The sequence below is a fragment of the Caloenas nicobarica genome, chromosome 37, assembly GCF_036013445.1.
Source record: "Caloenas nicobarica isolate bCalNic1 chromosome 37, bCalNic1.hap1, whole genome shotgun sequence".
NCBI lineage: Eukaryota > Metazoa > Chordata > Aves > Columbiformes > Columbidae > Caloenas > Caloenas nicobarica.
The window spans coordinates 728,077-755,984 of record NC_088281.1 but is presented as its reverse complement, the minus strand read 5'-3'; the positions used below and the strand labels follow the sequence as shown (position 1 = coordinate 755,984).

The window sequence follows — 27,908 nt, the reverse complement described above, 5'->3', positions numbered from 1 at the left end:
CCGCGCCCCCTGCAGGGCGCCCCGACCCCCCCCACCCTGATGGCGGGGCCCCCCCAAAGCAGCCAGGGCCCCAGAGCTGCTCCAACGCCTTTATTGAGCACGCCACCCCGGGGGGGGCACCCACCGCCCCCCCCCCACCCCGCCAGCACCCCAGGGTGTGGGGGGCACCCACCGGCCCCCTCAGCCATCCACCGGCCCTGGGGGGGCATCGGGGACCCCCGCCGGGGGCACCTCGGGGCTTTGGGTGCCGGGGGGGGGCGGCTCTGAGGAGGGGGGGCTGCTGGGGGCTGCGTCGGCTGGGGGGGGCCCCGCTTGGGCGGGCTCCGTGCTGGTGGGGGGGTCCTGGAGACAGAAAGGGGGGGGGGGGGTTACAAATGCCTTCCCCCCCACCAAAAAAAAACCAGGGCGCAAGGGGGGGGTTCATACCTTGGGGGGGGCAGCGGGGGGGTCCAGGGTGGCATCGGGGGGGGACCCGGTCCCCCCTGAGCTCTCCTCATCCTCGGGGACGCTGATGAAGATGGGGGGCGGCTCGAGGTCGGGGGGTGTCTCGGAAGCGGGGGGGCCCGTGCTGGGACCGCCCCCCGGCACTGGGGGTGTCCCCCCCTTCCCCTTCGCCTCCTCCTCGCTCGGCCGCTTCGGGGGCTTCTCCTGGGGGACACGGGGGTGAGGGGGGGACGGACACGGGGGGGACATTGGGGATGTGGGGTTGGGGGGACATAAGGGACATTGGGGGCAGGGGGTTTTGGGGACATTGGGGACATTGCGGGACATTGGGGACGGGGGGGGACACTGCGGGGGGGGCATTGGAGACACAAGGGGGATGCTGGGGACATGGGGGGCCTTGGGCACACGGGGGGGACATTGGGGACATGGGGTGGGGGGGACATGGGGTTGGGGGTACATTGGGGGACTCTGGGGACATGGGGGGACACTGTGGCCATGGTGACCCCCCCAAAACCCCCTGGGGTGGACACCGGGGACATGGGGGGACACTGTGGACACAGTGACCCCCCCAGAGCCCCCTGGGGTGGACACTGGGGACATTGGGGGACACTGTGGCCATGGTGACCCCCCCAAAACCACCTGGGGTGGACACTGGGGACATGGGGACACTGTGGACACGGTGACCCCCCCAAAACCCCCTGGGATGGACACTGGGGACATTGGGGGACACTGTGGACATGGGGTGACACTATGGACAAAGTGACCCCCCCAAAAGCCCCTGGGGTGGACACTGGGGACATTGGGGGACAGTGTGGCCATGATGACCCCCCCAAAACCCCCTGGGGTGGACACTGTGGACATGGGGGGACACTGTGGACATAGTGACCCCCCCAAAGCCCCCTGGGGTGGACACTGGGGACATGGGGAGACACTGTGGACATGGGGTGACACTATGGACAAAGTGACCCCCCCAAAAGCCCCTGGGGTGGACACTGTGGACATGGGGGGACACTGTGGACACAGTGACCCCCCCAAAACCACCTGGGGTGGACATTGGGGACATGGGGACACTGTGGCCATGGTGAGCCCCCAAAACCCCCTGGGGTGGACAATGGGGACATGGGAGGACACTGTGGACACGGTGACCCCCCCAAAACCCCCTGGGGTGGACACTGGGGACATGGGAGGACACTGTGGACACGGTGACCCCCCCAAAGCCCCCTGGGGTGGACAATGGGGACATGGGAGGACACTGTGGACAAGGTGACCCCCCCAAAACCCCCTGGGGTGGACAATGGGGACATGGGAGGACACTGTGGCCATGGTGACCCCCCCAAAAGCCCCTGTACCTCTGTGGGGGGGCCCTCACGGGCGCTGGGCTCATGGCGCACGGTGGCCTCCAGGATGGCCATGGTGGAGAGCGGGATGTGCGCTTGCTGGGGGGGGGGACACCCATGGCGTCACGGGGGGGGGGTCTGGGGGTGCCACATCCCCCCCGCCCCCAGCCGGGGTTTTATTTTGGGGGGGTGGTCACCTGGTGGGGGGTGAGGGCGCGGACGTGGTTGAGAAGCGGCTCCCGCAGCTCCGGGCACTTGTCGAACACGGCGGCGAGTTGCGGGGGGGGCAACTGCAGGACCACCGGGAACGACTGGGGTTTGGTGCGCTGGCAACACTTGATGAAGCCCTCCCACACCTTGGGGTACTTCCACACCTGGGGGGGGCACGGGGGGGTCAGACAGACAGACACAGGGACAGACGGACCCCCCTGGGGACAGACGCCCCCCCCCGCCCAGGGACAGCACTTGATGGACCCCCCCCCCCCCCAAAGCTTGGGGTACATCCACATCTTGGTGGGGGGCACAGGGGGGGTCCCCAGGAATTGGGGGACACCCCGCTGGGGACAGACAGACACAGGGACAGACAGACCCCCCTGGGGACAGACACCGCCCTGGGGACAGCACCGGCAGCACTTGATGGAGCCCCCCCGCCCCAAACCTTGGGGTACATCCACATCTTGGGGGGGGGGCACAGGGGGGGTCCCCAGGAATTGGGGGACACCCCGCTGGGGACAGACAGACACAGACAGACCCCCCTGGGGACAGACACCGCCCTGGGGACAGCACCGGCAGCACTTGATGGAGCCCCCCCCAAAAACCTTGGGGTACATCCACATCTTGGGGGGGGGCACAGGGGGGGTCCCCAGGAATGCGGGGACACCCCGCTGGAGACAGACAGACAGACACAGGGACCACCATGGGGACAGACAGCCAGCGATGGGGACAGCACTGGGGCTTGGTGCGCTGGCAGCGCTTGATGGAGCCCCCCCCCAAACCTTGGGGTACTTCCACATCTAGGGGGGTACAGGGGGGGTCAGACAGAGGGACAGACAGAGGGACAGACAGGCCCCCCTGGGGACAGACAGACACGCGGATGGACAGCCAGCCAGACCTGTTTCACGTTGAGGCGCTGCAGGATGTTGGTGACGAAGCCACCCAGGCGTGGGTACAACGAGGGTCTGTGACCCCCAGAGACACCAAACCCAAACCCACCAAGCGACCAAGGGACGGATGGATGCACAGACAGACAGACAAAGGGATGGACAGACAGACGGACCTGTTTCACGCTGAGGCGCTGCAGGATGTTGGTGACGAAGCCACCCAGGCGTGGGTACAACGAGGGTCTGTGACCCCCTGGAGACACCAAACCCAAACCCAAGGGACAGACAGACACACAGCCAGCCAGCCAGCCATCCCAACAGACCCCCGGACAGACAGACGGACCTGTTTCATGATGAGGCGCTGCAGGATGTTGGTGACGAAGCCGCCCAGGCGCGGGTACATGGCCAGCGCCTGGATGACCGTGCGCATGAGCAGCACGGGGAGCGGGCTCAGCTCCATCAGCTGCTGCAGCACCACCGCCAGCACCTCCGACGTGTACACGTTCCGCTCCGCGAAGCACAGGTTGGTGGCTGCGGGGACAGCGCTGTCACCTCCCCGTCGTCACCCCGGTGGCGCTCGGGGTGTCCGCCGTCCCCTCCCCGGTCACCCACCTTTGATGATGGATTTCATGTCGCACTTGGAGGAGTCGATGTTGTGCAGCGCGACCAGCAGCTCGCCCGGGCTCAGCGGGGACACGGCCGAGGAGCCGTCACCTGCCGGGGGACAGCGGGACGGGGTGGCCTTGGGGACAGGTCCTTGTCCCAGGTCGAGGGGAGGGGTGGCCCTGGGGGGACCCTGGGGACTTGCAGCCACTTCACAGGGAGGTGCCATGGCCCGTGTCACACCCCAGGATGGCCCCGTGTCCCCGCAGTGGTCACTGGGACTGTCCCAAGCAATGTCACCCCCCAGGATGGCCCCGTGTCCCCGCAGGGGTCACTGGGACTGTCCCCAGCAATGTCACACCCCAGGATGGCCCCGTGTCCCCGCAGTGGTCACTGGGACTGTCCCAAGCAATGTCACCCCCCAGGATGGCCCCGTGTCCCCGCAGGGGTCACTGGGACTGTCCCCAGCAATGTCACACCCCAGGATGTCCCCACAGTGGTCACTCGGACTGTCCCCAGCAATGTCCCACCCCAGGATGGCCCCGCAGTGGTCACTGGGACTGTCCCCAGCAATGTCCCACCCCAGGATGGCCCCATGGTGGTCACTGGGACTGTCCCCAGCAATGTCACACCCCAGGATGGCCCTGCAGTGGTCACTGGGACTGTCCCCAGCGATATCACACCCCAGGATGGCCCCGTGTCCCCACGGTGGTCACTGGGACTGTCCCCAGCAATGTCCCACCCCAGGATGGCACCACAGGGGTCACTGGGACTGTCCCCAGCAATGTCCCACCCCAGGATGTCCCCACAGGGGTCACTGGGACTGTCTCCAGCAATGTCCCACCCCAGGATGGCCCCGCGGTGGTCACCGGGACTGTCCCCAGCAATGTCCCACCCCAGGATGGCCCCGCGGTGGTCACTGGGACTGTCCCCAGCAATGTCACACCCCAGGATGTCCCCACAGTGGTCACTGGGACTGTCCCCAGCAATGTCCCACCCCAGGATGTCCCCACGGTGGTCACTGGGACTGTCCCCAGCAATGTCCCACCCCAGGATGTCCCCACAGGGGTCACTGGGACTGTCCCCAGCAATGTCCCACCCCAGGATGGCCCCGCAGTGGTCACAATGTCCCCCCCTCAGGCTGCCACACGTCCCCAGGCTGTCCCCGTCCCCTACCGTGCTGCGTCCCCAGCAGGCGGTTGAAAACCTCCTTGACCACGATGGGGTTGAGTTTGATGAGTTTGGGCAGCGCCTGAATCACCTCTTTCTGCAGCCAAAACAGCGGCGCTCAGCGCGGGGGACACGACGGGGCGGGGGACACAAGGGGAGGGGACACGGGGACACGAGCGGAGGGGACACTGACCTTCTCCAGCCCGTTGAGGACGGGGATGAGGAACCTCACGTCCGGCAGCCGTTTGTGATAAAGGTCCCGGACCCTTTTCACCAGCTCGGGCGAGGGTGGCACTGCCAGGATGGGGGTGACACGTCACCGCGGGCCACCATCGCCCCGCCGCGTCCCCCGTGTCCCCGTGTCCCTTACCTTTGTCCGTCAGGCTGTGCAGACAACGCGTCACCAGCGTCTCGGCTCCCTTGGGACAATTCTCCACCAGCAGCAGCAGCTCCGGCGAGTTCATCCCCATCCCGCGGATCTACGGTGGAGCCGCCACCGTCACCGGGGCCGCCGCGTCCCCCTCCACGTCCCCCCGCGTGTCCCCCCGCCGCGGGTCTCACCGGCTGCTCGATGACGCGCAGGACGGTGCGTTTGATGTCGGCGATGGCCTCGGTGTACACGGACGCCAGCTCGTGGATGAGCTTGTGGTTGAGCGGCAGCAGCGCCAGGTACAGGTACAGACACTGCTTGATGGTCTCCTCGGTCCACGGCGCCGCCACCTCTGCCACAAAGCGTCACCGCGGCCCCTCGGGGACACCCCCGGGGGCGTCACCCCGCCCCGTCCCCGCGACTCACCCGTGTCCTTGTCCGCCCCGAAAAGCACGGAGGGCGGGTTGGGGTGCACCAGGAGCTGCAGGTAGTTGAAGGCGAACTTCTCCACGTACTCGCGCAGCTGGTCCCGCTCGTACATGCGCTTGATGAACTGCAGGGCTTGCTGGCGGACCTGGGGACGGCGCGTGTCAGGGGCGCGGGGACGGCGGCGTCGCCGAGGGCGCCGGTGCCATCCCCGCACCTTCTCCTTCTCGTGGGAGCTGAGGTCCAGCAGCACGTGCAGGTACTGGAACTGCCGCGACGGCCGCTTGAAGATCAGGTCGCAGAGCGTGGACATGCCCAGGTACGTTCGGCTCTGCGGGGGGGACGGGGACAGTGAGGGACACGGCGCTGGATCCAGCGGGTCCCTCGGGGTCGGTGCTGGGAGCAGCGCTGTGCAATATATCCATCAACGACTTGGCGAAGGGACAGAGCGACCGTCACCCCGTTTGCTGGTGACACCGGAGGCTGCGCTGCCATCCGGAGACCTGGGCAGGCTGGAGGGTTGGGCGGGGAGAAACTCCATGGAATAGAACAAGGGCGAGTGTACAGTCTTGCATCGAGGCCAAAAAACCCAAAATTGGTTCCCCTGGGGCCGCCATGTTGAGCCCTGAGGTGATTCTGGCGCCATTTGAGCCCTGAGGTGATTTTAGTGACATTTTGAGCCCTGAGGTGATTCTGGCGCCATTTTGACCCTGAGGTGATTTAGGGGCCATTTGGAGCCCTGAGGTGATTTTGGGGCCACTTTGGGCCCTGAGGTGATTTTGGGGCCATTTGGAGCCCTGAGGTGACTTTTGGGGCCATTTTGGGCCCTGAGGTGATTTTGGGGCCATTTGGAGCCCTGAGGTGATTTTGGCGCCACTTTGGGCCCTGAGGTGATTTTAGTGACATTTTGAGCCCTGAGGTGATTTTTGTGCCATTTTCACCCTGAGGTGATTTTGGGGCCATTTTGAGCCCTGAGGTGATTCTGGTGCCACTTTGAGCCCTGAGGTTATTCTAGGGCCATTTTGATCCTTTAAGTGATTTTAGTGACATTTTGACCCTGAGGTGATTCTGGCGCCATTTTGACCCTGAGGTGACTCTGGCGCCACTTTGAGCTGATCTTAGAATCGTTTCAATTGGGAGAGACCCTCAGGATCATTGAGTCCAACCGTAACCCAACTCCAGCACTAACCCACGTCCCTAAACCTCGTCTCAACGCCTTTTAAACCCCTCCAGCAATGGCGACTCCCCCGCTGCCCTGGGCAGCCTGTTCCAACACCCGACAGCCCTTTTTGTGAAGAAATCGCCCCAAATTTCCAACCTCAACCTCCCCTGGCGCAACCTGAGGCCATCTCGGTGCCCCCGGGGCCATTTTGGCCCTGAGGTGATTCTGGTGCCGTTTTGGGCCCTGAGGTGATTTTAGTGACATTTGGAGCCCTGAGGTGATTCTGGGGCCGTTTTGAGCCTGAGGAGATTTTAGTGACATTTTGGCCCTGAGGAGATTCTGGCACCATTTTGACCCTGAGGTGATTTTGGGGCCATTTTGAGCCCTGAGGTGATTCTGACGCCATTTTGGGCCCTGAGGTGATTCTGGCGCCATTTTGACCCTGAGGTGATTTTTGTGCCATTCTGAGGCAGTTTGGGGGTCTCTCCCTTGTTCTCCTCCCCTCTCCTCTGCCCTGGTGAGGCCGCATCTGGAATATTGTGTCCAGTTCTGGCCCCTCAGTGCAAGGACAGGGAACTGTTGGGAGCCCAGCGCAGCCACGAAGATGCTGGAGGGAGTGGAGCAGCTCCCGTGTGGGGAACGGCTGAGGAGCTGGGGCTCTGAGCTGGAGGAGAGGAGACTGAGGGCTGACTCATAGTGGGGATCAATATGGCAAGGGGCAGTGCCAGGAGGATGGAGCCAGGCTCTTCTGGGTGACAACCAGTGACAGGCCAAGGGGCAGTGGGTGCAAACTGGAACACAGGAGGTTCCGCTTGAACAGGAGAAGAAACTTGTTCGCGGTGAGGGTGCCAGAGCCGGGCCCAGGCTGCCCAGGGAGGCTGTGGAGTCTCCTTCTCTGCAGACATTCCAGCCCGCCTGGTTCTGTGTAACCTCATCTGGCTGTTCCTGCTCCGGAACAGATGAGCTTTCGAGGTCCCTCCCGACCCCTGACATTCTGTGTCTGTTTCTGGCTTGTCCCCATGTCCCCAGGAACCGCGTGTGTCCCCACCTCGTCCTCGCAGTACTTGCGGATGACCTCCAGCGCGCTCTCGGTGATCAGCGGCGCCTCCAGCACCACCTTGGTGAAGATCCTGCGGGAAAGGGACGTCACCATGTGGGGATGTCACCGGGGTGGGGACACACACGGGGCAGCCCTGGGGACCATCTGGAGGGACATTCATGGCCCGAGAACACAAAGCTTCTCCAGAGCCTTGTAAAGTGGCTGGTGTCCCCATCCCGTCCCTGGTGTCCCCATCCCATCCCTGGTGTCCCCATCACATCCCTGGTGTCCCCATCCCGTCCCTGGTGTCCCCATCCCATCCCTAGTGTCCCCATCACATCCCTGGTGTCCCCATCCCGTCCCGGGTGGCACTGTCCCCTCCTCAGTGGCCCTGTCCCCACCCTGGGGACCATCTGGAGGGACATTCATGGCCCGAGAACACAAAGCTTCTCCAGAGCCTTGTAAAGTGGCTGGTGTCCCCATCCCGTCCCTGGTGTCCCCATCCCATCCCTGGTGTCCCCATCACATCCCTGGTGTCCCCATACCGTCCCTGGTGTCCCCATCCCATCCCTGGTGTCCCCATCACATCCCTGGTGTCCCCATCCCGTCCCTGGTGTCCCCATCCTGTCCATGGTGGCCCCGTCCTGTCCATGGTGGCCCCGTCCCCTCCCCGGTGGCCCCGTCCCCTCCCCGGTGGCCCTGTCCCCTCCCTGGGGACCATCTGTAGAGATGTTCATGACCCAAGAACGCAAAGCTTCTCCAGAGCCTGGTGAAGCGGTCGGTGTCCCCGTCCCCTCCCCAGCGTCGCCGTCCCCTCCCGGCGTCCCCCGTGTCCCCACCCGTCCTTCTGGTCGGGTTTCTCGTGCAGCCCCCCCAGCAGCCCCACGAGGCACTGGTCGTAGCGGTGCAGGTCGCCGGCGGCGCCGCGCGCCAGGTGCCGGTTGTACTCCTGGAACAGCCAGGCCAGCGCCAGGTCCAGGCGCGCGCGCGCGTCCTCCAGCACGAACGCCAGCACCTCGGCCTTGGCGGGGACGTCGAACTGCGTCACCAGGGACGCCAGGATCTTCACGCGGGCCTGGGGGGACATGGGGGACGGTGTGTGGGGGGGACGGCCCCGCCGGGGGGGCTGGTGGCGCCTGGAGGTGCCCACGGTGACAACGGCGCTGGTGGCGCCGGTGTCCCCCTTGCTGACTGCCCCAGAGCTTCCCAGTGCCTCCCACTGCCTACCAGTACCTCCCAGTGTCCCCCCCAGTGCCTCCCAGTGTCCCCAGTAGCACCAGTGCTGACCGCCCCGGCACTTCCCAGTACAGCAGCTGCCACACTGCGGGGACACCGGGGACACCAGTGCCTCCCAGTACCCGCCCCAGTGCCTCCCAGCATCCTCCCCACTGTCCCCAGTAGCACCTCACTGACCACCCCAGTGTCCCCAGTACAGCAGCTGCCACACTGTGGGGACATCAGGGCTCTCAGGGCCTCCCAGTACCCGCCCCAGTGCCTCCCAGCATCCCCCCCAGTGCCCCCCTGTATCCCCCAGTGTCCCCAGTAGCACCTCACTGACCGTCCCAGTGCTTCCCAGTACAGCAGCTGCCACACTGTGGGGACACCGGGGACACCAGTGCCTCCCAGTACCCGCCCCAGTGCCTCCCAGCATCCCCCCCAGTGCCCCCCTGTATCCCCCAGTGTCCCCAGTAGCACCTCACTGACCGTCCCAGTGCTTCCCAGTACAGCAGCTGCCACACTGTGGGGACACCGGGGACACCAGTGCCTCCCAGTACCCGCCCCAGTGCCTCCCAGCATCCTCCCCACTGTCCCCAGTAGCACCTCACTGACCATCCCAGTGCTTCCCAGTACAGTAGCTGCCACACTGCGGGGACACCAGTGCCTCCCAGTATCCACCCCAGTGCCTCCCAGTGTCCCTCCAGTGCTCCCCAGTGCCTCTCAGACTCCCCTCAGCTTCCACTTGAGTCCCTCCAGTGCTCTCAGAGCCCTCCCAGTGCTTCCCACTGCCTCCCAGTATCTTCCCTGGTGTCCCCAGTGGTACCAGTGCTGACCGCCCCAGCACCTCCCAGTACAGCAGCTCCCACACTGTGGGAACACCAGGGCTCCCAGTGCCTCCCAGCATCCTCCCCAGTGCCTCCCAGAATCCCCCCTGTTGCTTCCCAGTATCCACCCCAGTGCCTCCCAGTACCCCCCAGTACCTCCCAGTGTCCCCCCCAGTGCCTCCCAGTGTCCCCAGTAGCACCAGTGCTGACCGCCCCTGCACTTCCCAGTACAGCAGCTGCCACACTGCGGAGACACCAGGGCTCCCAGTGCCTCCCAGTGTCTCCCAGTGCCCCGGGGTTACCTGCGCGGCCCCGCTGGCGGCCACGGCGCGCTCGGCGCGGAGGATGCGCTTGACGGCGCCAAGTTTGAGCTTCTCAATCTGCACGTCGCTCAGCGGCTTCAGCGCGTCGCTCAGGCGGAAAACCTTCTTACGGCCCCCGGCGCCCGCCAGCCTGGGGGGGACACGGAAAGGGACCCTCAGCACCCGCACAGTCATCAACTCACCCGCCCCCCCCCACCTAATCAACCCCCTTGATTTAATTAACAGCCCACAATGACTCCAAACCCCCCCCATTGACTCCAAAACCCCCCCATTGACTCCGAATCCCCCATTGACTCCAAACCCCCATTGACTCCAAAACCCCCCAATGACTCCAAAACCCCCCAATGACTCCAAACCCCCCCCAATGACTCCAAATCCCCCCCATTGACTCCAAATTCCCCATTGACTCCGAATCCCCATTGACTCCGAATCCCCCATTGACTCCGAATCCCCCATTGACTCCAAACCCCACATTGACTCCAAACCCCCATTGACTCCGAATCCCCCATTGACTCCGAATCCCCCATTGACTCCAAACCCCACATTGACTCCAAACCCCACATTGACTCCAAACCCCCATTGACTCCAAATCCCCCATTGACTCCAAATCCCCCATTGACTCCGAATCCCCATTGACTCCGAATCCCCCATTGACTCCAAATCCCCCATTGACTCCAAAACCCCCCATTGACTCCAAACCCCCCATTGACTCCGAATCCCCATTGACTCCGAATCCCCCATTGACTCCAAAACCCCCCAATGACTCCAAACCCCCCCCAATGACTCCAAATCCCCCCCATTGACTCCAAATTCCCCATTGACTCCAAATCCCCATTGACTCCAAATCCCCCATTGACTCCAAATCCCCCATTGACTCCAAATCCCCCATTGACTCCAAACCTGGCACTGTGGGGATACTGGGAAGCACTGGGGAGATAGTGGGAGGCACTGGGGGGATACTGGGAAGCACTGGGAGGCACTGGGGGGATACTAGGAGGCACTGGAGGGATTCTGGGAGGCACTGGGGGGATACTGGGAAGCACTGGGAGGCACTGGGGGGATACTAGGAGGCACTGGAGGGATACTGGGAGGCACTGGGGGGATACTGGGAAGCACTGGGAGGCACTGGGGGGATACTGGGAGGCACTGGGAGGCACTGGCAGGATACTGGGAGGCACTGGCAGGATACTGGGAGGCACTGGGTTGGAGCCTAGAGCCCACCCAATTAGTTGAGTCTCGTTTTAACACAGATCTTGAGACTGTTGAATAAAATTATTAATGAACGTTGGTCATTAATATGTTAAAATAATTATCTGACCAATGTGCAAAAGTGGAACCGACGCACAACTGAGGAACCAACACACAAATATGGAACCAACTGGCTCTTCAGGGCTTGGATTTAGGGATAAGATTTTATATAAAATGCCTGTTTTACTCCTCTTTCCAGCCCGCTGGCTTAACTCCAGCACCCAGACCTGCACAACTCCTTAATCCCGGGTCTAAAATACACCTTAATTACACGCTACGTGACAGAACGAATTGGCTTTTCAGGGCATGAATTTAGCGGTAAGATTCTGTATAAAATCCCTGTTTCACTCCTCTTTCCAACCTGCTTGACTCCAGCACCCAGACCTGTGCAACACCTTAATCCCGGGTCTAAAACTTGCCTTAATCACAGCCCGTGTGACAGAACCAATTGGCTTTTCAGGGTATGAATTTAGCGATAAGATTCTGTATAAAACCCGTTTCACTCCTCTTTCCAGCCCGCTGGCTTAACTCCAGCACCCAGACCTCCACGACTCCTTAATCCCAGGTCTAAAATATACCTTAATTACACACTATGTGACAGAACCAATCAGCTTTTCAGCGTATGAATTTAGTGATAAGATTCTGCATAAAATCCCTGTTTCACTCCTCTTTCCAGCCCGCTGGTTTAACTCCAGCACCCAGACCTGCACAACTCCTTAATCCCGGGTCTAAAATACACCTTAATTACACGCTAGGTTACAGAACCAATTGGCTTTTCAGGGTATGAATTTGGTGATCAGGTTCTGTATAATATGCCTGCTTTAATCCTCTCTCCAACCCGCTGGCTTAACTCCAGCATCTAGACCTGCGCAACTCCTTAATCCCAGGTCTAAAATACACCTTAATTACACGCTACGTGACAGAACCAATTGGCTTTTCAGGGCATGAATTTAGCGATAAGATTCTGTATAAAATCCCTGTTTCACTCCTTTTTCCAGCCTGCTTGACTCCAGCACCCAGACCTGTGCAACACCTTAATCCCGGGTCTAAAACTTGCCTTAATCACAGCCCATGTGACAGAACCAATTGGCTTTTCAGGGTATGAATTTAGCGATAAGATTCTGCATAAAACCCCTGTTTCACTCCTCTTTCCAGCCCGCTGGCTTAACTCCAGCACCCAGACCTGCACAACTCCTTAATCCCAGGTCTAAGATATACCTTAATCACAGCCCGTGTGAGAGCGCGGTTTGGGGACACCCCCCGGGGGGACGCGGGGACTCACCGGGGCTGCGTGGCCGGGATGATGGGCTCGGGGCGGCGCTTGGCCTGGGGGGCCTCCTCCTCGGGGTGGGGGGAGGCCGAAGCCTGGGCCCCCAGCACAGAGATGGCCTGGCCCTGGGCCAGGGCCGACAGGCGCCGCCGGATCAGGACGCTCTCCGGCTTCGCGGCCTTCCCCTCGCGGGCCTCTTCCTTCAGCTGCTTTGTCTGCTCCACGCCTGGGAAAGCGAGGGGGTTTGAGTCAACGTTGGGGGGGTTTTGGGTCAACGTTGGGGAGTTTTGGGTCAATGTTGGGGTTCAGGTCAATGGGGAGAGGTTTGGGGTCAATGTTGGGGGATTTTGGGTCAATGAGGGGTGGGTTTGGGTCAATGGGGAGGGGTTTGAGTCAACGTTGGGGGGGTTTTGGGTCAATGTTGGGGGGGTTTTGGGTCAACGTTGGGGAGTTTTGGGTCAACATTGGGGTTTGGGTCAATGGGGAGAGGTTTGGGGTCAACGTTGGGGGGTTTTGGGTCAATGGGGGGTGGGTTTGGGTCAATGGGGAGGGGTTTGGGGTCAACGTTGCAGGGTTTGAGTCAACGCTGGGGGGGTTTTGGGTCAAGGTTGGGGGGGTTTTGGGTCAACGTTGGAGAGTTTTGGGTCAACGTTGGGGTTTGGGTCAATGGGGAGAGGTTTGGGGTCAACGTTGGGGGGTTTTGGGTCAATGGGGGGTGGGTTTGGGTCAATGGGGAGGGGTTTGAGTCAACGTTGGGGGGGTTTTGGGTCAATGTTGGGGGGGTTTTGGGTCAACATTGGAGAGTTTTGGGTCAACGTTGGGGTTTGTGTCAATGGGGAGAGGTTTGGGGTCAACGTTGGGGGGTTTTGGGTCAATGGGGGGTGGGTTTGGGTCAACGGGGAGGGGTTTGGGGTCAACGTTGGGGGGTTTTGGGTCAATGGGGGTTGGTCTTGGGTCAATGGGGAGGGGTTTGGGGTCAACGTTGGGGGGTCTGAGTCAACGTGGGGGGGTTCTGTGTCAACAGGGAGGGGTTTGGGGTCAACGTTGGGGGGTTTTGGGTCAACATTGGGGGGTTTGAGTCAACGTGGGGGGGTTCTGTGTCAACAGGGAGGGGTTCGGGGTCAACATTGGGGGGTTTTGGGTCAACGTGGTGGGGTTCTGTGTCAATGGGGAGGGGTTCGGGGTCAATGTTGGGGGGTTTTGGGTCAAAGTGGGGGGGTTCTGTGTCAATGGGGAGGGGTTCGGGGTCAACGTTGGGGGGTTTTGGGTCAACATTGGGGGGATTTGGGTCAACGTGGGGGGGGTTTTGGGTCAATGGGGAGGGGTTTGGGGTCAACGTTGGGGGGTTTTGGGTCAACGTTGGGGGGTTTGAGTCAACGTGGGGGGGTTCTGTGTCAATGGGGAGGGGTTTGGGGTCAACATTGGGGGGTTTTGGGTCAATGGGGGTTGGTCTTGGGTCAATGGGGAGGGGTTTGGGGTCAACGTTGGGGGGTTTGAGTCAATGTGGGGTGTTCTGTGTCAACGGGGAGGGGTTTGGGGTCAACGTTGGGGGGTTTGGGGTCAACGTTGGGGCGTTTTGGGTCAATGTTGGGGCGTTTTGGGTCAATGGGGAGGGGTTTGGGTCAATGTTCGGGGCCTTGGGGTCAACGCTGGGGGGTTTGGGATCAACGTTGGGGGGTCTGGGTCAATGGGGAGGGGTTGGGGTCAATGGGGAGGGGTCGGCGTCAGCGCGGGGTGGGGACAGGGGACAAACGGACCCGGTCCCAGCCCGGCCGCCGTCATCTGGGTGGCCATGAGGCGGGCGAGGTGCTTGATCTGCGCGGCCGTGCCGGCCGACTCCACCGGCGTGTAGGTGGCCTGGAAGGAGGCGGGCATGGCCTCGGGGAGGTACACCATGCTGATCAGAACCTGCATGGGGACACGTCATCCCCGGTGTCACATCATCCCCGGTGTCACATCAACCCCAGTGTCACATCAACCCCCGAGTGTCACATCCCCCCGCGGGCATGGCCTCGGGGAGGGACACCATGCTGATCAGAACCTGCACGGGGACACGTCATCCCCGGTGTCACATCATCCCCGGTGTCACATCATCCCCGGTGTCACATCAACCCCCGAGTGTCACATCAACCCCCAGAGTGTCACGTCATCCCCAAGTGTCACATCAACCCCAGTGTCACATCATCCCCCAAAGTGTCACATCATCCCCGGTGTCACATCAACCCCAGTGTCACATCAACCCCAGAGTGTCACATCATCCCCCAAAGTGTCACATCATCCCCAAAGTGTCACGTCATCCCCCAAAGTGTCACATCATCCCCAAAGTGTCACATCATCCCCCAAAATGTCACATCAACCCCAGAGTGTCACATCATCCCCAAGTGTCACATCATCCCCCAAAGTGTCACATCATCCCCCAAAATGTCACATCAACCCCAGATGTCACATCAACCCCAGAGTGTCACATCATCCCCCAGTGTCACATCATCCCCCAAAGTGTCACATCAACCCCAGTGTCACATCAACCCCCCAAGTGTCACATCATCCCCAAAGTGTCACATCATCCCCAAGTGTCACATCAACCCCAGTGTCACATCATCCCAAAGTGTCACATCATCCCCCAAAGTGTCACGTCAACCCGAGTGTCACATCATCCCCCAAAATGTCACATCATGCCCAAGTGTCACATCATCCCCCAAAGTGTCACATCAACCCTAAAGTGTCACATCAACCCCAGTGTCACATCAACCCCAGATGTCACATCAACCCCCGAGTGTCACATCATCCCCCAGTGTCACATCATCCCCAAGTGTCACATCATCCCCAAGTGTCACGTCATCCCCCAATGTGTCACATCATCCCCCAAAATGTCACATCAACCCCAGATGTCACATCAACCCCAGAGTGTCACATCATCCCCCAGTGTCACATCATCCCCAAGTGTCACATCATCCCCCAAAGTGTCACATCATCCCCCAAAGTGTCACATCAACCACAGATGTCACATCAACCCCAGATGTTACATCATCCCCCAAAGTGTCACATCATCCAAAAGTGTCACATCATCCCCCAAAATGTCACATCATCCCCAGATGTCACATCATCCCCCAAAATGTCACATCAACCCCAAAGTGTCACATCATCCCCCAAAATGTCACATCATCCCCAGATGTCACATTATCCCCCAAAGTGTCACATCAACCCCAAAGTGTCACATCATCCCCCAAAATGTCACATCATCCCCAGATGTCACATCATCCCCAGAGTGTCACATCATCCCCCAGTGTCACATCAACCCCAGTGTCACCTCATCCCCAAAGTGTCACATCATCCCCAAAGTGTCACATCATCCCCAGATGTGACATCATCCCAAAGTGTCACATCATCCCCAGATGTCACATCATCCCGAGATGTCACGTCATCCCCCCAAATGTCACATCCCGCCCCCAGGAGTGTCACGACCCGTCCCCGCTGTCCCCCCGCCATGTCCCCAGCTCTGACCAGGTTGGCGACGTTCTCGGGCGTCAGCAGCGGCTGCAGGAACTCGGCCGTGATGTCGGTGTCCGAGGGCGCGCTGGCCTGGCCCCCCGCCTTGGCCGCCGTCACCGGTGTCACCTCCAGGTCCTTGTCCTCGTCGTCCTCGCCCAGGGGGGGCTCTGACACAAATGGGGTGGGCGAACAGGGTCCCCCCCTGTTAATGTCACCACCCGGCCCAGTGTCCCCAGGAGAGACTGGGAGGACCTGAGGGGCATTGAATGCCACCACCTGTCCCCAGTGTCCCCAGGAGGACCCTGATGGGCACCAGAGGGACCTGAGGGGCATTTAGTGCCACCACCTGTCCCCAGTGTCCCCAGGAGGACCCTGATGGGCACCAGAGGGACCTTAGGGACATTTAATGCCACCACCTGTCCCCAGTGTCCCCAGGAAGGACTGGGAGGACCTTAGGGACACCGAGAGGACCTTAGGGACATTTAATGCCACCACCTGTCCCCAATGTCCCCAGGAGAGACTGGGAGGACCTGAGGGACATTTAGTGCCACCACCCGTCCCAGTGTCCCCAGGAGGGACTGGGAGGACTTTAGGGACACTGGGAGGACCTTAGGGACATTTAGTGCCACCACCTGTCCCCAGTGTCCCCAGGAGAGACTGGGAGGACATTAGGGACACCGAGAGGATCTTAGGGACACTTAATGCCACCACCTGTCCCCAGCGTCCCCAGGAGGACCCTGATGGGCACCAGAAGGACCTGAGGGACAATTAATGCCACCGCCGGTCCCCAGTGTCCCCAGGAGAGACTGGGAGAACATTAGGGACACCGAGAGGACCTTAGGGACACTTAATGCCACCACCTGTCCCCAGCATCCCCAGGAGAGACTGGGAGGACCTGAGGGACACCGAGAGGACCTTACGGACATTTAATGCCACCGCCTGTCCCCAGTGTCCCCAGGAGAGACTGGGAGGACCTTAGGGACACTGGGAGGACCTGAGGGACATTTAGTGCCACCACCTGTCCCCAGTGTCCCCAGGAGGGACTGGGAGGACATCAGGGACACTGGGAGAACCTTAGGGACATTTAGTGCCACCACCTGTCCCAATGTCCCCAGGAGAGACTGGGAGGACCTGAGGGGCATTTAGTGCCACCACCTGTCCCCAGCGTCCCCAGGAGAGACTGGGAGGACCTGAGGGACACTGGGAGGACCTTAGGGACACTGGGAGGACCTGAGGAACAATTAGTGCCACCACCTGTCCCCAGCGTCCCCAGGAAAGCACTGGGAGGACCCTGAAGGGACACTTAATGCCACCACCCGTCCCCAACGTCCCCAAGAAGCCCCAGCGGAGCCCGGAGAAGGCGACACCGGCGTCACCGCCCCCGGCGCCCTCACCGATCTTCATCTTCTTGAGCGCGGCGTCGGGCTCGTCGCGCGGGCGCTTGCGGGCGTCGCGCGGGCTGGGCAGGCTGCGCGCGATCTCGCTCTGCTGGGTGCCCAGGTCCACCAGCAGCGTGGTGATCTGCGCCTGGAAGTCGCCCGAGGCCGGGTGGCGCAGGACGCTCAGCAGATGCAGCTTGAGGTTCTTGCGGACGCTGCTCACCTGCGACTTGGCCAGCGTGGGCGGCAGGTTGGCTGCGAAGGGAAGGGACTGCGTTAGGGACGTTTGGGGACGGCTGGAGACCGTCGTTTGGGCGGCATCGGAGGCGGCTTCCAGGTTCTTAGGGACGCTGCTCGCCTGAGACTTGGGCAGGTTGGCCAAAAATATTGATGGGACAGTGCTAGGGACACCTGGGGACACTTGTATGGACACCTGGGGACACTTTTATGGACACCTGGGGACGTCTGGGGACAAGGGACACTGTGGTCTGGGTGATGGAGAATCCCCAGGAGATGCAGCTTCAGGTTCTTATGGATGGTGCTCACCTGAGACTTGGGCAGGTTGGCCAAAAATGTTGATGGGACAGTGCTAGGGACACCTGGGGACACTTTTAGGGACACCAGGGGACAAGGGACGCTGTGGTTTGGGTGATGCAGGACACTCAGGAGATGCAGCTTCAGGTTCTCATGGATGGCGCTCACCTGAGACTTGGGCAGGTTGGCCAAAAATATTGATGGGACAGTGCTAGGGACACCTGGGGACACTTTTAGGGACACCAGGGGACAAGGGACGCTGTGGTTTGGGTGATGGGGACAAGGGACACGGTGGTTTGGGTGATGGAAAATCCCCAGAAGATGCAGCTTCAGGTTCTTATGGACACTGCTCACCTGAGACTTGGGCAGGTTGGCCAAAAACATTGATGGGACAGTGCTAGGGACACCTGGGGACACTTGTATGGACACCTGGGGACACTTGTATGGACACCTGGAGATGTTGGGGGACGCCAGGGGACAAGGGACACTGTGGTTTGGGTGATGGAGAATCCTCAGGAGATGCAGCTTCAGGTTCTTATGGATGGTGCTCACCTGAGACTTGGGCAGGTTGGCCAAAAATGTTGATGGGACAGTGCTAGGGACACCTGGGGACACTTGTATGGACACCTGGGGACGTCTGGGGACATGGGAAGCTGTGGTTTGGGTGATGCAGGATGCTCAGGAGATGCAGCTTCAGGTTCTTATGGATGGTGCTCACCTGAGACTTGGGCAGGTTGCCCAAAAACGTTGTGGGGACAGTGTTAGGGACACCTGGGGACACTTTTATGGACACCTGGGGACAAGGGACACTGTGGTCTGGGTGATGGAGAATCCCCAGGAGATGCAGCTCCAGGTTCTCATGGATGGCGCTCACCTGAGACCTGGGCAGGTTGGGGAGGGACCCTTTTATGGCCATCTGGGGCCACCTGGGGACGTCTGGGGACATTTGGGGCCACCTGGGGACGTCTGGGGCCACCGGACACCGCGTTCTGGGCAGCGCCGGCGTCGGCCGCCCCCCGCCAAGGAACTTAATGCCACCACGGAACCGCAGCCGCTCCGTTCCCACGGGTGACGGGGCCACCGGGGGGTGACGGGGCCACCGCGGGGGTGACGGGGCCACTCACCGTGCAGCGTCTCGTAGGCCTGGATGACCTCGGCCATGAACATGGGGCGCTGGCGGGCGATGGAGGCCAGCGAGCCCAGCGCGGCCGTCAGGTTGATGCTGGAGATGGCCGGGTGGACCATGAACTTGAGCAGCTGCTCCAGCGCCGCCTTCCCCTCCTCCCACAGCACGTCTGGGGCCGCGGGGACAGCGTGGGGACACGGGGGGACACGGGGGGACACGGGGGTGACGGGGGGGGATGGGGGGGGGCACGGGGGGGGAATGGGGGGGACACATGGGGGGACATAGAGGGGACACGTGGGGGGACATGGGGGGACACATGGGGGGCACAAAGGGGACACAGAGGGGACATGGGGGGACACAAGGGGGACACAGAGGGGACATGTGGGGGAAATGGGGGGACACATGGGGGGACACAGAAGGGACACGTGGGGGAAATGGGGGGACACGGGGGGACATGGGGGGAAATGGGGGGACACATGGGGGGACATGGGGGGACACAGAGGGGACATGTGGGGGAAATGGGGGGACACATGGGGGGACATGGGGGGGACACAGAGGGGACACGTGGGGGAAATGAAGGGACACATGGGGGGACATGGGGGACACATGGGGGGACATGGGGGACACAGAGGGGACACAGAGGGGACACGTGGGGGGACATTGGGGGGGCACAGAGGGGACACGTGGGGGAAATGGGGGGGACACATGGGGACACATGGGGACACACGTGGGGGAAATGGGGGGACATGTGGGGGGACATGGGGGGACACAGGGGGAGACAGGGGGGACACATGGGGGGACATGGGGGGACACAGAGGGGACACGTGGGGTAAATGGGGGGACACATGGGGGGACATGGGGGGGACACAGAGGGGACACGGGGGGGAAATAGGGGGACACATGGGGACACATGGGGACACATGGGGGACACATGAGGGGACACAGAGGGGACATGTGGGGGAAATGGGGGGACATGGGGGGACATGGGGGGACACGTGGGGTAAATGGGGGGACACATGGGGGGACAAAGAGGGGACACATGGGGGAAATGGGGGGACATGGGGGGACACAGAGGGGACACGTGGGGGAAATGGGGGGGGACATGGGGGGACATGGGGGGACACATGGGGGAAATGGGGGGACACGGGGGGAGACAGGGGGAATGGGGGGGGACATGGGGGGACACGTGGGGACACAGAGGGGACACGTGGGGGAAACGGGGGGACACATGGGGGGACACGTGGGAGAAATGGGGGGTACATGGGGGGACACATGGGGGGACACATGGGGGGACACAGAGGGGACACGTGGGGGGACGTGGGGGGGCACAGAGGGGACACGTGGGGGAAATGGGGGGACATGGGGGGACATGTGGGGGGACATGGGGGGACATGGGGGGACATGTGGGGACACGGGGGGAGACAGGGGGGACACATGGGGAAATGGGGGGACACATGGGGGGACATGGGGGGACACAGAGGGGACACGTGGGGGAAATGGGGGGACACATGGGGGGACATGGGGGACACAGAGGGGACACAGAGGGGACACGTGGGGGAAATGGGGGGGACACATGGGGACACATGGGGACACACGTGGGGGAAATGGGGGGACATGGGGGGGGACATGGGGGGATATGGGGGGAGACAGGGGGGACACATGGGGGAAATGGGGGGACACATGGGGGACATGGGGGGACACAGAGGGGACACGTGGGGTAAATGGGGGGACACATGGGGGGACATGGGGGACACAGAGGGGACACGTGGGGTAAATGGGGGGACACATGGGGGGACATGGGGGACACATTGGGGACACATGAGGGGACACAGAGGGGACATGTGGGGGACATGGGGGGACACGTGGGGTAAATGGGGGGACACATGGGGGGACACAGAGGGGACATGTCGGGGAAATGGGGGGACACATGGGGGGACACAGAGGGGACATGGGGGGACATGGGGGGACACATGGGGGACACAGAGGGGACACGTGGGGGGACACATGGGGGAAATGGGGGGACACGGGGGGAGACGGGAAATGGGGGGCATGTGGGGTAAATGGGGGGACACAGAGGGGACACATGGGGGGACATGGGGGGGACACAGAGGGGACACGTAGGGGAAATGGGGGGACACACGGGGGGAATAGGGGGACATGGGGGGACACAGAGCAGACACATGGGGGGGACAGAGAAAGGACACATGGCGGGGACAGAAGGGACACAGGGGGAGTGTGGGGGCAACACGGGGGGGTGCTCAGGCGGGTGGCACCCCCTCTCGGAGGGGACCCCGGCCCCCCCAGCCTCACAGGGCCCCCCCCAATGTCAGAGGGACCCCCCAATCCCAGAGGTGACGCCCCAGTCCCCGATGGAGCCCCGAATCCCAAAGGTGACCCCCAATCCCAGACAGACCCCCCAATCCCAGAGGTGACCCCCCAACCGCAGAGGGACCCCCCAATCCCACAGGTGACCCCCCAATCCCACAGGTGACCCCCCAACCCCAGAGGGACCCCCCAATCCCAGAGGTGACCCTCCAATCCCAGAGGGACCCCCCCATTCCCAGAGGTGACCCCCAATCCCACAGGTGACCCCCCAACCCAGAGGGACCCCCCAATCCCAGAGGGACCCCCCAATCCCACAGGTGACCCCCCAATCCCATAGGGACCCCCCAATCCCAGGGGTGACCCCCCATCCCAGAGGGAACCCCCCAATCCCACAGGTGACCCCCAATCCCACAGGTGACCCCCCAATCTCACAGGTGACCCCCCAATCCCACAGGGACCCCCCCATTCCCAGAGGTGACCCCCAATCCCACAGGTGACCCCCCAACCCAGAGGGACCCCCCATTCCCAGAGGTGACCCCCAATCCCACAGGTGACCCCCCAACCCAGAGGGACCCCCCAATCCCACAGGTGACCCCCCAATCTCACAGGTGACCCCCGAATCCCAGAGGGACCCCCCAATCCCACAGGTGACTCCCCAATCTCACAGGGACCCCCCCATTCCCAGAGGTGACCCCCAATCCCACAGGTGACCCCCCAATCCCAGGGGTGACCCCCCAACCCCACAGGTGACCCCCCATCCCACAGGGACCCCCCCAATCCCACAGGTGACCCCCAATCCCACAGGTGACCCCCCAACCCCACAGGGACCCCCCAACCCCAGAGGCCCCCCCCCAATCCCAAGCTCCCCCCGCTCACTGTATTTGATGTAGGGATGGTCCTTGGGGATGCGCTCCAGGCTGATGTCCCCCTCGTGGCGCTTGGGGACGTCGGAGTCGGGGACGCGGGGGGACAGGGTGACGATGAGCCCCTCCACGAACTTGATGGCGTGGGTGCGCACGCCGTCGTTGTCCGAGTCCAGCAGCAGGATGATGTCGTTGGCCATGGCCGTCACCAGCTCCCAGCACGCCTCCTGCAGCTCGCTGATCACCTTGGACTTCACCATCCACTGCGGGGGGCCAGGGGCTAAAACTCACCCAGCACCCATGGGTGACACCCCCAGCACCCATGGGTGACACCAGCACCCAAGGGTGACACCCCCAGCACGCCTCCTGCAGCTCGCTGATCACCTTGGACTTCACCATCCACTGCGGGGGGCCAGGGGCTAAAACTCACCCAGCACCCATGGGTGACACCCGCAGCACCCATGGGTGACGGCCCCAGAACCCCCAGCACGCCTCCTTCAGCTCGCAATCACCTTGGACTTCACCATCCACTGCGGGGATCCTGACCCAGCACCCACGGGTGGCACCCCCAGCACCCAAAGGTGACGCCCCCAGAACCCCCAGCACGCCTCCTGCAGCTCGTGATCACCTTGGACTTCACCATCCACTGTGGGGGGCCAGGGGCTAAAACTCACCCAGCACCCATGGGTGACACCCCCGGCACCCAAGGGTGACACCCCCAGCACCCAAGGGTGACACCAGCACCCATGGGTGACACCCCCAGAACCCCCAACACGCCTCCTGCAGCTCGCTGATCACCTTGGACTTCACCATCCACTGCGGGGGGCCAGGGGCTAAAACTCACCCAGCACCCATGGGTGACACCCCCGGCACCCAAGGGTGACACCAGCACCCAAGGGTGACACCCCCACCCATGGGTGACACCCCCAACACGCCTCCTGCAGCTCGCTGATCACCTTGGACTTCACCATCCACTGCAGGGATCCTGACCCAGCACCCATGGGTGACACCCCCAGAACCCAAGGGTGACAGCCCCAGCACCCATGGGTGACACCCCCACCCATGGGTGACACCCCCAGCACCCAAGCATGACACCAACACCCATGGGTGACAGCCCCAGCACGCCTCCTGCAGCTCGCTGATCACCTTGGACTTCACCATCCACTGCGGGGGGCCAGGGGCTAAAACTCACCCAGCACCCATGGGTGACACCCCCGGCACCCAAGGGTGTCACCAGCACCCAAGGGTGACACCCCCAGCACGCCTCCTGCAGCTCGCGATCACCTTGGACTTGACCATCCACTGCGGGGATCCTGACCCAGCACCCATGGGTGACACCCCCAGCACCCATGGGTGACACCCCCAGCACCCAAGGGTGACACCAGCACCCATGGGTGACACCCCCAGCACGCCTCCTGCAGCTCACTGATCACCTTGGACTTCACCATCCACTGCGGGGATCCTGACCCAGCACCCACGGGTGGCACCCCCAGCACCCATGGGTGACACCCCCAGCACCCAAGGGTGACACCAGCACCCATGGGTGACACCCTCAGAACTCCCAGCACACCTCCTGCAGCTCGTGATCACCTTGGACTTCACCATCCACTGCGGGGGGCCAGGGGCTAAAACTCACCCAGCACCCAAGGGTGACACCCCCAGCACCCAAGCGTGACACCAACACCCAAGGGTGACACCCCCAGCACCCAAGGGTGACAGCCCCAGCACGCCTCCTGCAGCTCGCGATCACCTTGGACTTCACCATCCACTGTGGGGATCCTGACCCAGCACCCATGGGTGACACCCCCAGCACCCAAGGGTGACAGCCCCAGCACCCATGGGTGACACCCCCAGCACCCAAGGGTGACACCAGCACCCATGGGTGACACCCTCAGAACTCCCAGCACGCCTCCTGCAGCTCGTGATCACCTTGGACTTCACCATCCACTGCGGGGGGCCAGGGGCTAAAACTCACCCAGCACCCAAGGGTGACACCCCCAGCACCCAAGCGTGACACCAACACCCAAGGGTGACACCCCCAGCACCCAAGGGTGACACCCCCAGCACGCCTCCTGCAGCTCGCGATCACCTTGGACTTGACCATCCACTGCGGGGATCCTGACCCAGCACCCACGGGTGACACCCCCAGGACCCATGGGTGACGCCCCCAGCACCCAAGGGTGACACCAGCACCCATGGGTGCCCCCCCTCACCTGCAGAGCCACCTTGTAGAGCTGGGTCATGGTCAGAATCGCCTTCTTGACCACGTTGACGTTCTCGTCCTTGAGCAGCATGTTGAGGTTGGCGATGAGCTTGAGCAGCAGCTCGATGTCCCGTTTGCTGGGGGGGGGAGCACCCATGGGTGGGGGGGGTCACAAACACGCTCCCCCCCCCAGCTCCCCAGGGCAGGGGATGCTCAGCACCCACATCTCCACCCCGCAATGGGGCGACATCCGTCCCCTTGGGACACACCGGGGGGGGGTGCTCGGCGCCCGCCCCCCGCTCAGAACAGCACCCCAGGGTGCTGCCCCCCCCACCCATGGGTGCCCCCCCCTCACCAGGCCTCCTCGATGAAGCCGACCACGAACTTGCGCACTTCGATGGACTTGTCGGCCTGGAAGGCGATGATCTCCTGGGGGGGGGACGCACATACACGGGGGGGGTCGGCACCAGGGAGAGCCAGCGCGGGCCCCCCAAATCCATCCCAGCCCCCCCAGATATATCCCAGCCCCCCCAAATCCATCCCAGCCCTCCTAGTTCCATCTCAGCCCCCCAAATCCATCCCAGCCCCCCTAGGTCCATCCCAGCCCCCCCAGATCCATCCCACCCCCCCAGATCCATCCTGCACCCCCAAATCCATCCCACCCCCCCAGGTCCATCCCAGCCCCCCCAAATCCATCCCAGCCCCCCCAGATCCATCCTGCACCCCCAATCCATCCTGCACCCCCAAATTCATCCCAGCCCCCCCAGTTCCATCCCAGCTGCCCCCCAGATCCATCCCACCCCCCCAGTTCCATCCTGCACCCCCAATCCATCCCACCCCCCCAGGTCCATCCCACCCCCCCAGATCCATCTCAGCCCCCCCAAATCCATCCTGCACCCCCAGATCCATCCCACCCCCCCAGTTCCATCCTGCACCCCCAATCCATCCCACCCCCCCAGGTCCATCCCACCCCCCCAGATCCATCTCAGCCCCCCCAAATCCATCCTGCACCCCCAGATCCATCCCACCCCCCCAGTTCCATCCTGCACCCCCAATCCATCCCAGTCCCCCAAATCCATCCCAGCCCCCCTGGAGCCGTGCCCCCCCCCTCACATCCAAGAAGTTGTCCAGCAGCGTGGGGTCCTTGTTGATGATCAGCTCCTGCACCTGGGGACAGACACACGGACCCGCTGGGGACGGGGGGACAGACAGCGGGACCCGCTGCCGACGGGGGGGGGACGGTGTCGCCCCCCCCCACCCAGCCCTCGCTGCGCCCCCCCCGACCTGCTTGAGGAGGCTGATCTTGGTGTCGGTGCCGATCAGCGCCGCCTGGTTCAGCAGCTCCACCACCTGCGGGGACACGGCGGGTCCCCAGAGCGTCCCCCCCCACCCTCGCCAAAGCCACCGCGGCCCCTGGGCGGGGGGGGGGTCACCAGATCCCGGGGGGCTGCATCCTGCCCCCCATCTCAGTGATCCTGCCTCCCCATGCTGGGGACCCAGCCCCTCTCCCCATCTCGGATCCCCCCAGCAGATCCCAGTCCCCAGCGCCCCCCAGTAGATCCCGATTCCCCCAGCAGATCCCACCCCCCCACACCTGATCCCAGTTCCCCCAGCAGATCCCCCCCCAACCTGATCCCAGTTCCCCCAGCAGATCCCGGGTCCCCCAGCAGATCTCCTCCCTGCAGTGGATCCACCCCCAAGCAGATTCCCGACCCCCCCCCCGACCTGATCCCAGTTCCCCCAGCAGATCCCACCCCCCCCGACCTGATCCTGGTTCCCCCAGCAGATCCCCCCTCCCAGCAGATCCCGGTTCCTCCAGCCCATCTCCCCCCCTCAGTGGATCCCACCCAGCAGCAGATCCCCCCCCAGCAGATCCTGGTTCCCCCAGCACATCTCCTCCCCGCAGTGGATCCCCCCCCAGCAGATCCCACCTCCCCCGCCCCCGATTCCCCCAGCAGATCCCCTCCCCACCCCCATGAGATCCCCCCCCGACCTGATCCCGGTTCCCCCAGCAGATCCCCCCCATCCCACCCCCCCCCCCCCCCGATCCCACCCCCCATCAGATCCACCCCCGTGGATCCCCCCATCAGATCTGCCCCCCCCCGACCTGATCCCAGTTCTCCCAGCAGATCCCCCTCATCCCACCCCCCCATCAGATCCCACCCCCTGCAGCAGATCCCTCCCCTAGTGGATCCCTCTCCCTCGCAGATCCCCCCCCAGTGGATCCCCCCCAGCAGACACCCCCCCCCCAGCGGATCCCCCACCCCCCCACCCCCCCCCCGTGGACCCCTCCCCAGTGGATCCCCGCAGCAGATCCCTCCATCAGCGGATCCCTCCCCAGTGGATCCCCCCCAGCAGATCCCTCCCCCAGCGGATCCCCCCAGCAGATCCCTCCCCTGGTGGACCCCCCCCCCCCCCCATCCCTCCCCAGCGGATCCCCCCCAGCGGATCCCCCCCAGCGGATCCCTCCCTTGGTGGACCCCCCCCCCCATCCCTCCCCAGCGGATCCCCCCCAGCGGATCCCGTCCCACCCTCTCCGAGGTGCTCAGCCCGTCTCCGGCCTCGTCCTCGCTGAAGAACTGCGAGGCCACGCTCATGCGGGGGGTGGCGCCCTCGGCCCCGCCCGGCCCCGCCATGGCCGCCTGCGGGGGGACAGCCGGCATGGGGGGCAGCGCCCCACACGGGCCCCACGCTTGGGGGGCCCCAGTGCCCCATACGGCCCCTGGACAGTCTATGGGGGCCTGGGCTGCCCCTATATGGCCCCTGGATGCTCTATAGGGGCCTGGGCTGCCCCCAATGCCCCATACGGCCCCTGGATGCTCTAGAGGGTCCTGGGCTGCCCTGAATGCCCCATACGGCCCCTGGACGCTCTATAGGGCTCCCGCCTCCTACAGAGCCCCATTTCCCACCCAGCTCTGGGCCCTACAACCCTTCCCACCCCCACACGCTGCCCAGAGCCCTATAGGGCCCTTCGCGTTCCCCCCTCCAAGACTCACCCATAGGCGCCTACACCCCCACAGGGCCGCCACCCCCTATAGAGCCCCTTTGCCCCGGGCCCCGCCGGGCCCTACACACGGGCCGGGGCCCTACAGAGCCCCCGGGGCCCTGTGAAACCCCTTCGTGCCCCGCAGGCCCCCCCGGAACCCCCCAATTCCCCTATAGATCCCCCCTCACCGCCTCCCGCGCGGCCCCGGCGCGCCCTTTGCGCACGCGCGGCCCCGCCACGCCGTGACGTCACCCACGGCGCCGCGCGCCGAGGGGGCGTGGCTTCCTCTTGGCCCCGCCCACCCGCCAAGCCCCGCCTCCTCGGGCCGGGATCGGAGGGGCGGGGCCTCGGGGTGGCGGGAAATCGCGCGATTTGGCGCGCCCGCGGGGTCACAGAATCCCAGAATGTCAGGGGTTGGAAGGAACCCCGAAAGCTCATCTGTTCCGGAGCAGGAACAGCCAGGTGAGCT

The 27,908-nt window shown here is 63.3% G+C and overlaps 1 protein-coding gene across 2 annotated transcripts; it reads right to left on the bottom strand.

Moving 5' to 3' along the window:
• Positions 1 to 80: 80 nt before the first annotated feature.
• SYMPK (symplekin scaffold protein) lies at positions 81 to 27,653 on the bottom strand. Of its 2 annotated transcripts, XM_065655135.1 has the most exons (27): positions 27,628 to 27,653; positions 26,985 to 27,095; positions 25,738 to 25,803; positions 25,567 to 25,620; positions 24,809 to 24,882; positions 24,464 to 24,590; positions 22,264 to 22,513; positions 19,061 to 19,231; positions 17,418 to 17,657; positions 16,036 to 16,190; positions 14,292 to 14,442; positions 12,547 to 12,760; positions 9,996 to 10,146; positions 8,491 to 8,726; positions 7,661 to 7,742; positions 5,668 to 5,781; positions 5,451 to 5,598; positions 5,216 to 5,376; positions 5,025 to 5,133; positions 4,848 to 4,948; positions 4,661 to 4,751; positions 3,494 to 3,595; positions 3,225 to 3,412; positions 1,979 to 2,155; positions 1,794 to 1,880; positions 427 to 648; positions 81 to 342 (listed from the first exon to the last, which is right to left on the bottom strand). In XM_065655135.1, the coding sequence occupies exons 2-27, from the start codon at positions 27,087 to 27,089 to the stop codon at positions 181 to 183; spliced, it is 3,738 nt and encodes a 1,245-aa protein (XP_065511207.1). In that variant the 5' UTR covers positions 27,090 to 27,095; positions 27,628 to 27,653; the 3' UTR covers positions 81 to 180. The 2 variants fall into 2 exon arrangements, with proteins under 2 accessions (XP_065511207.1, XP_065511208.1); XM_065655136.1 differs by lacking the exon at positions 27,628 to 27,653 and having other exon boundaries at positions 25,738 to 25,805; positions 26,988 to 27,065.
• Between the last annotated feature and the right edge of the window lie 255 nt (positions 27,654 to 27,908).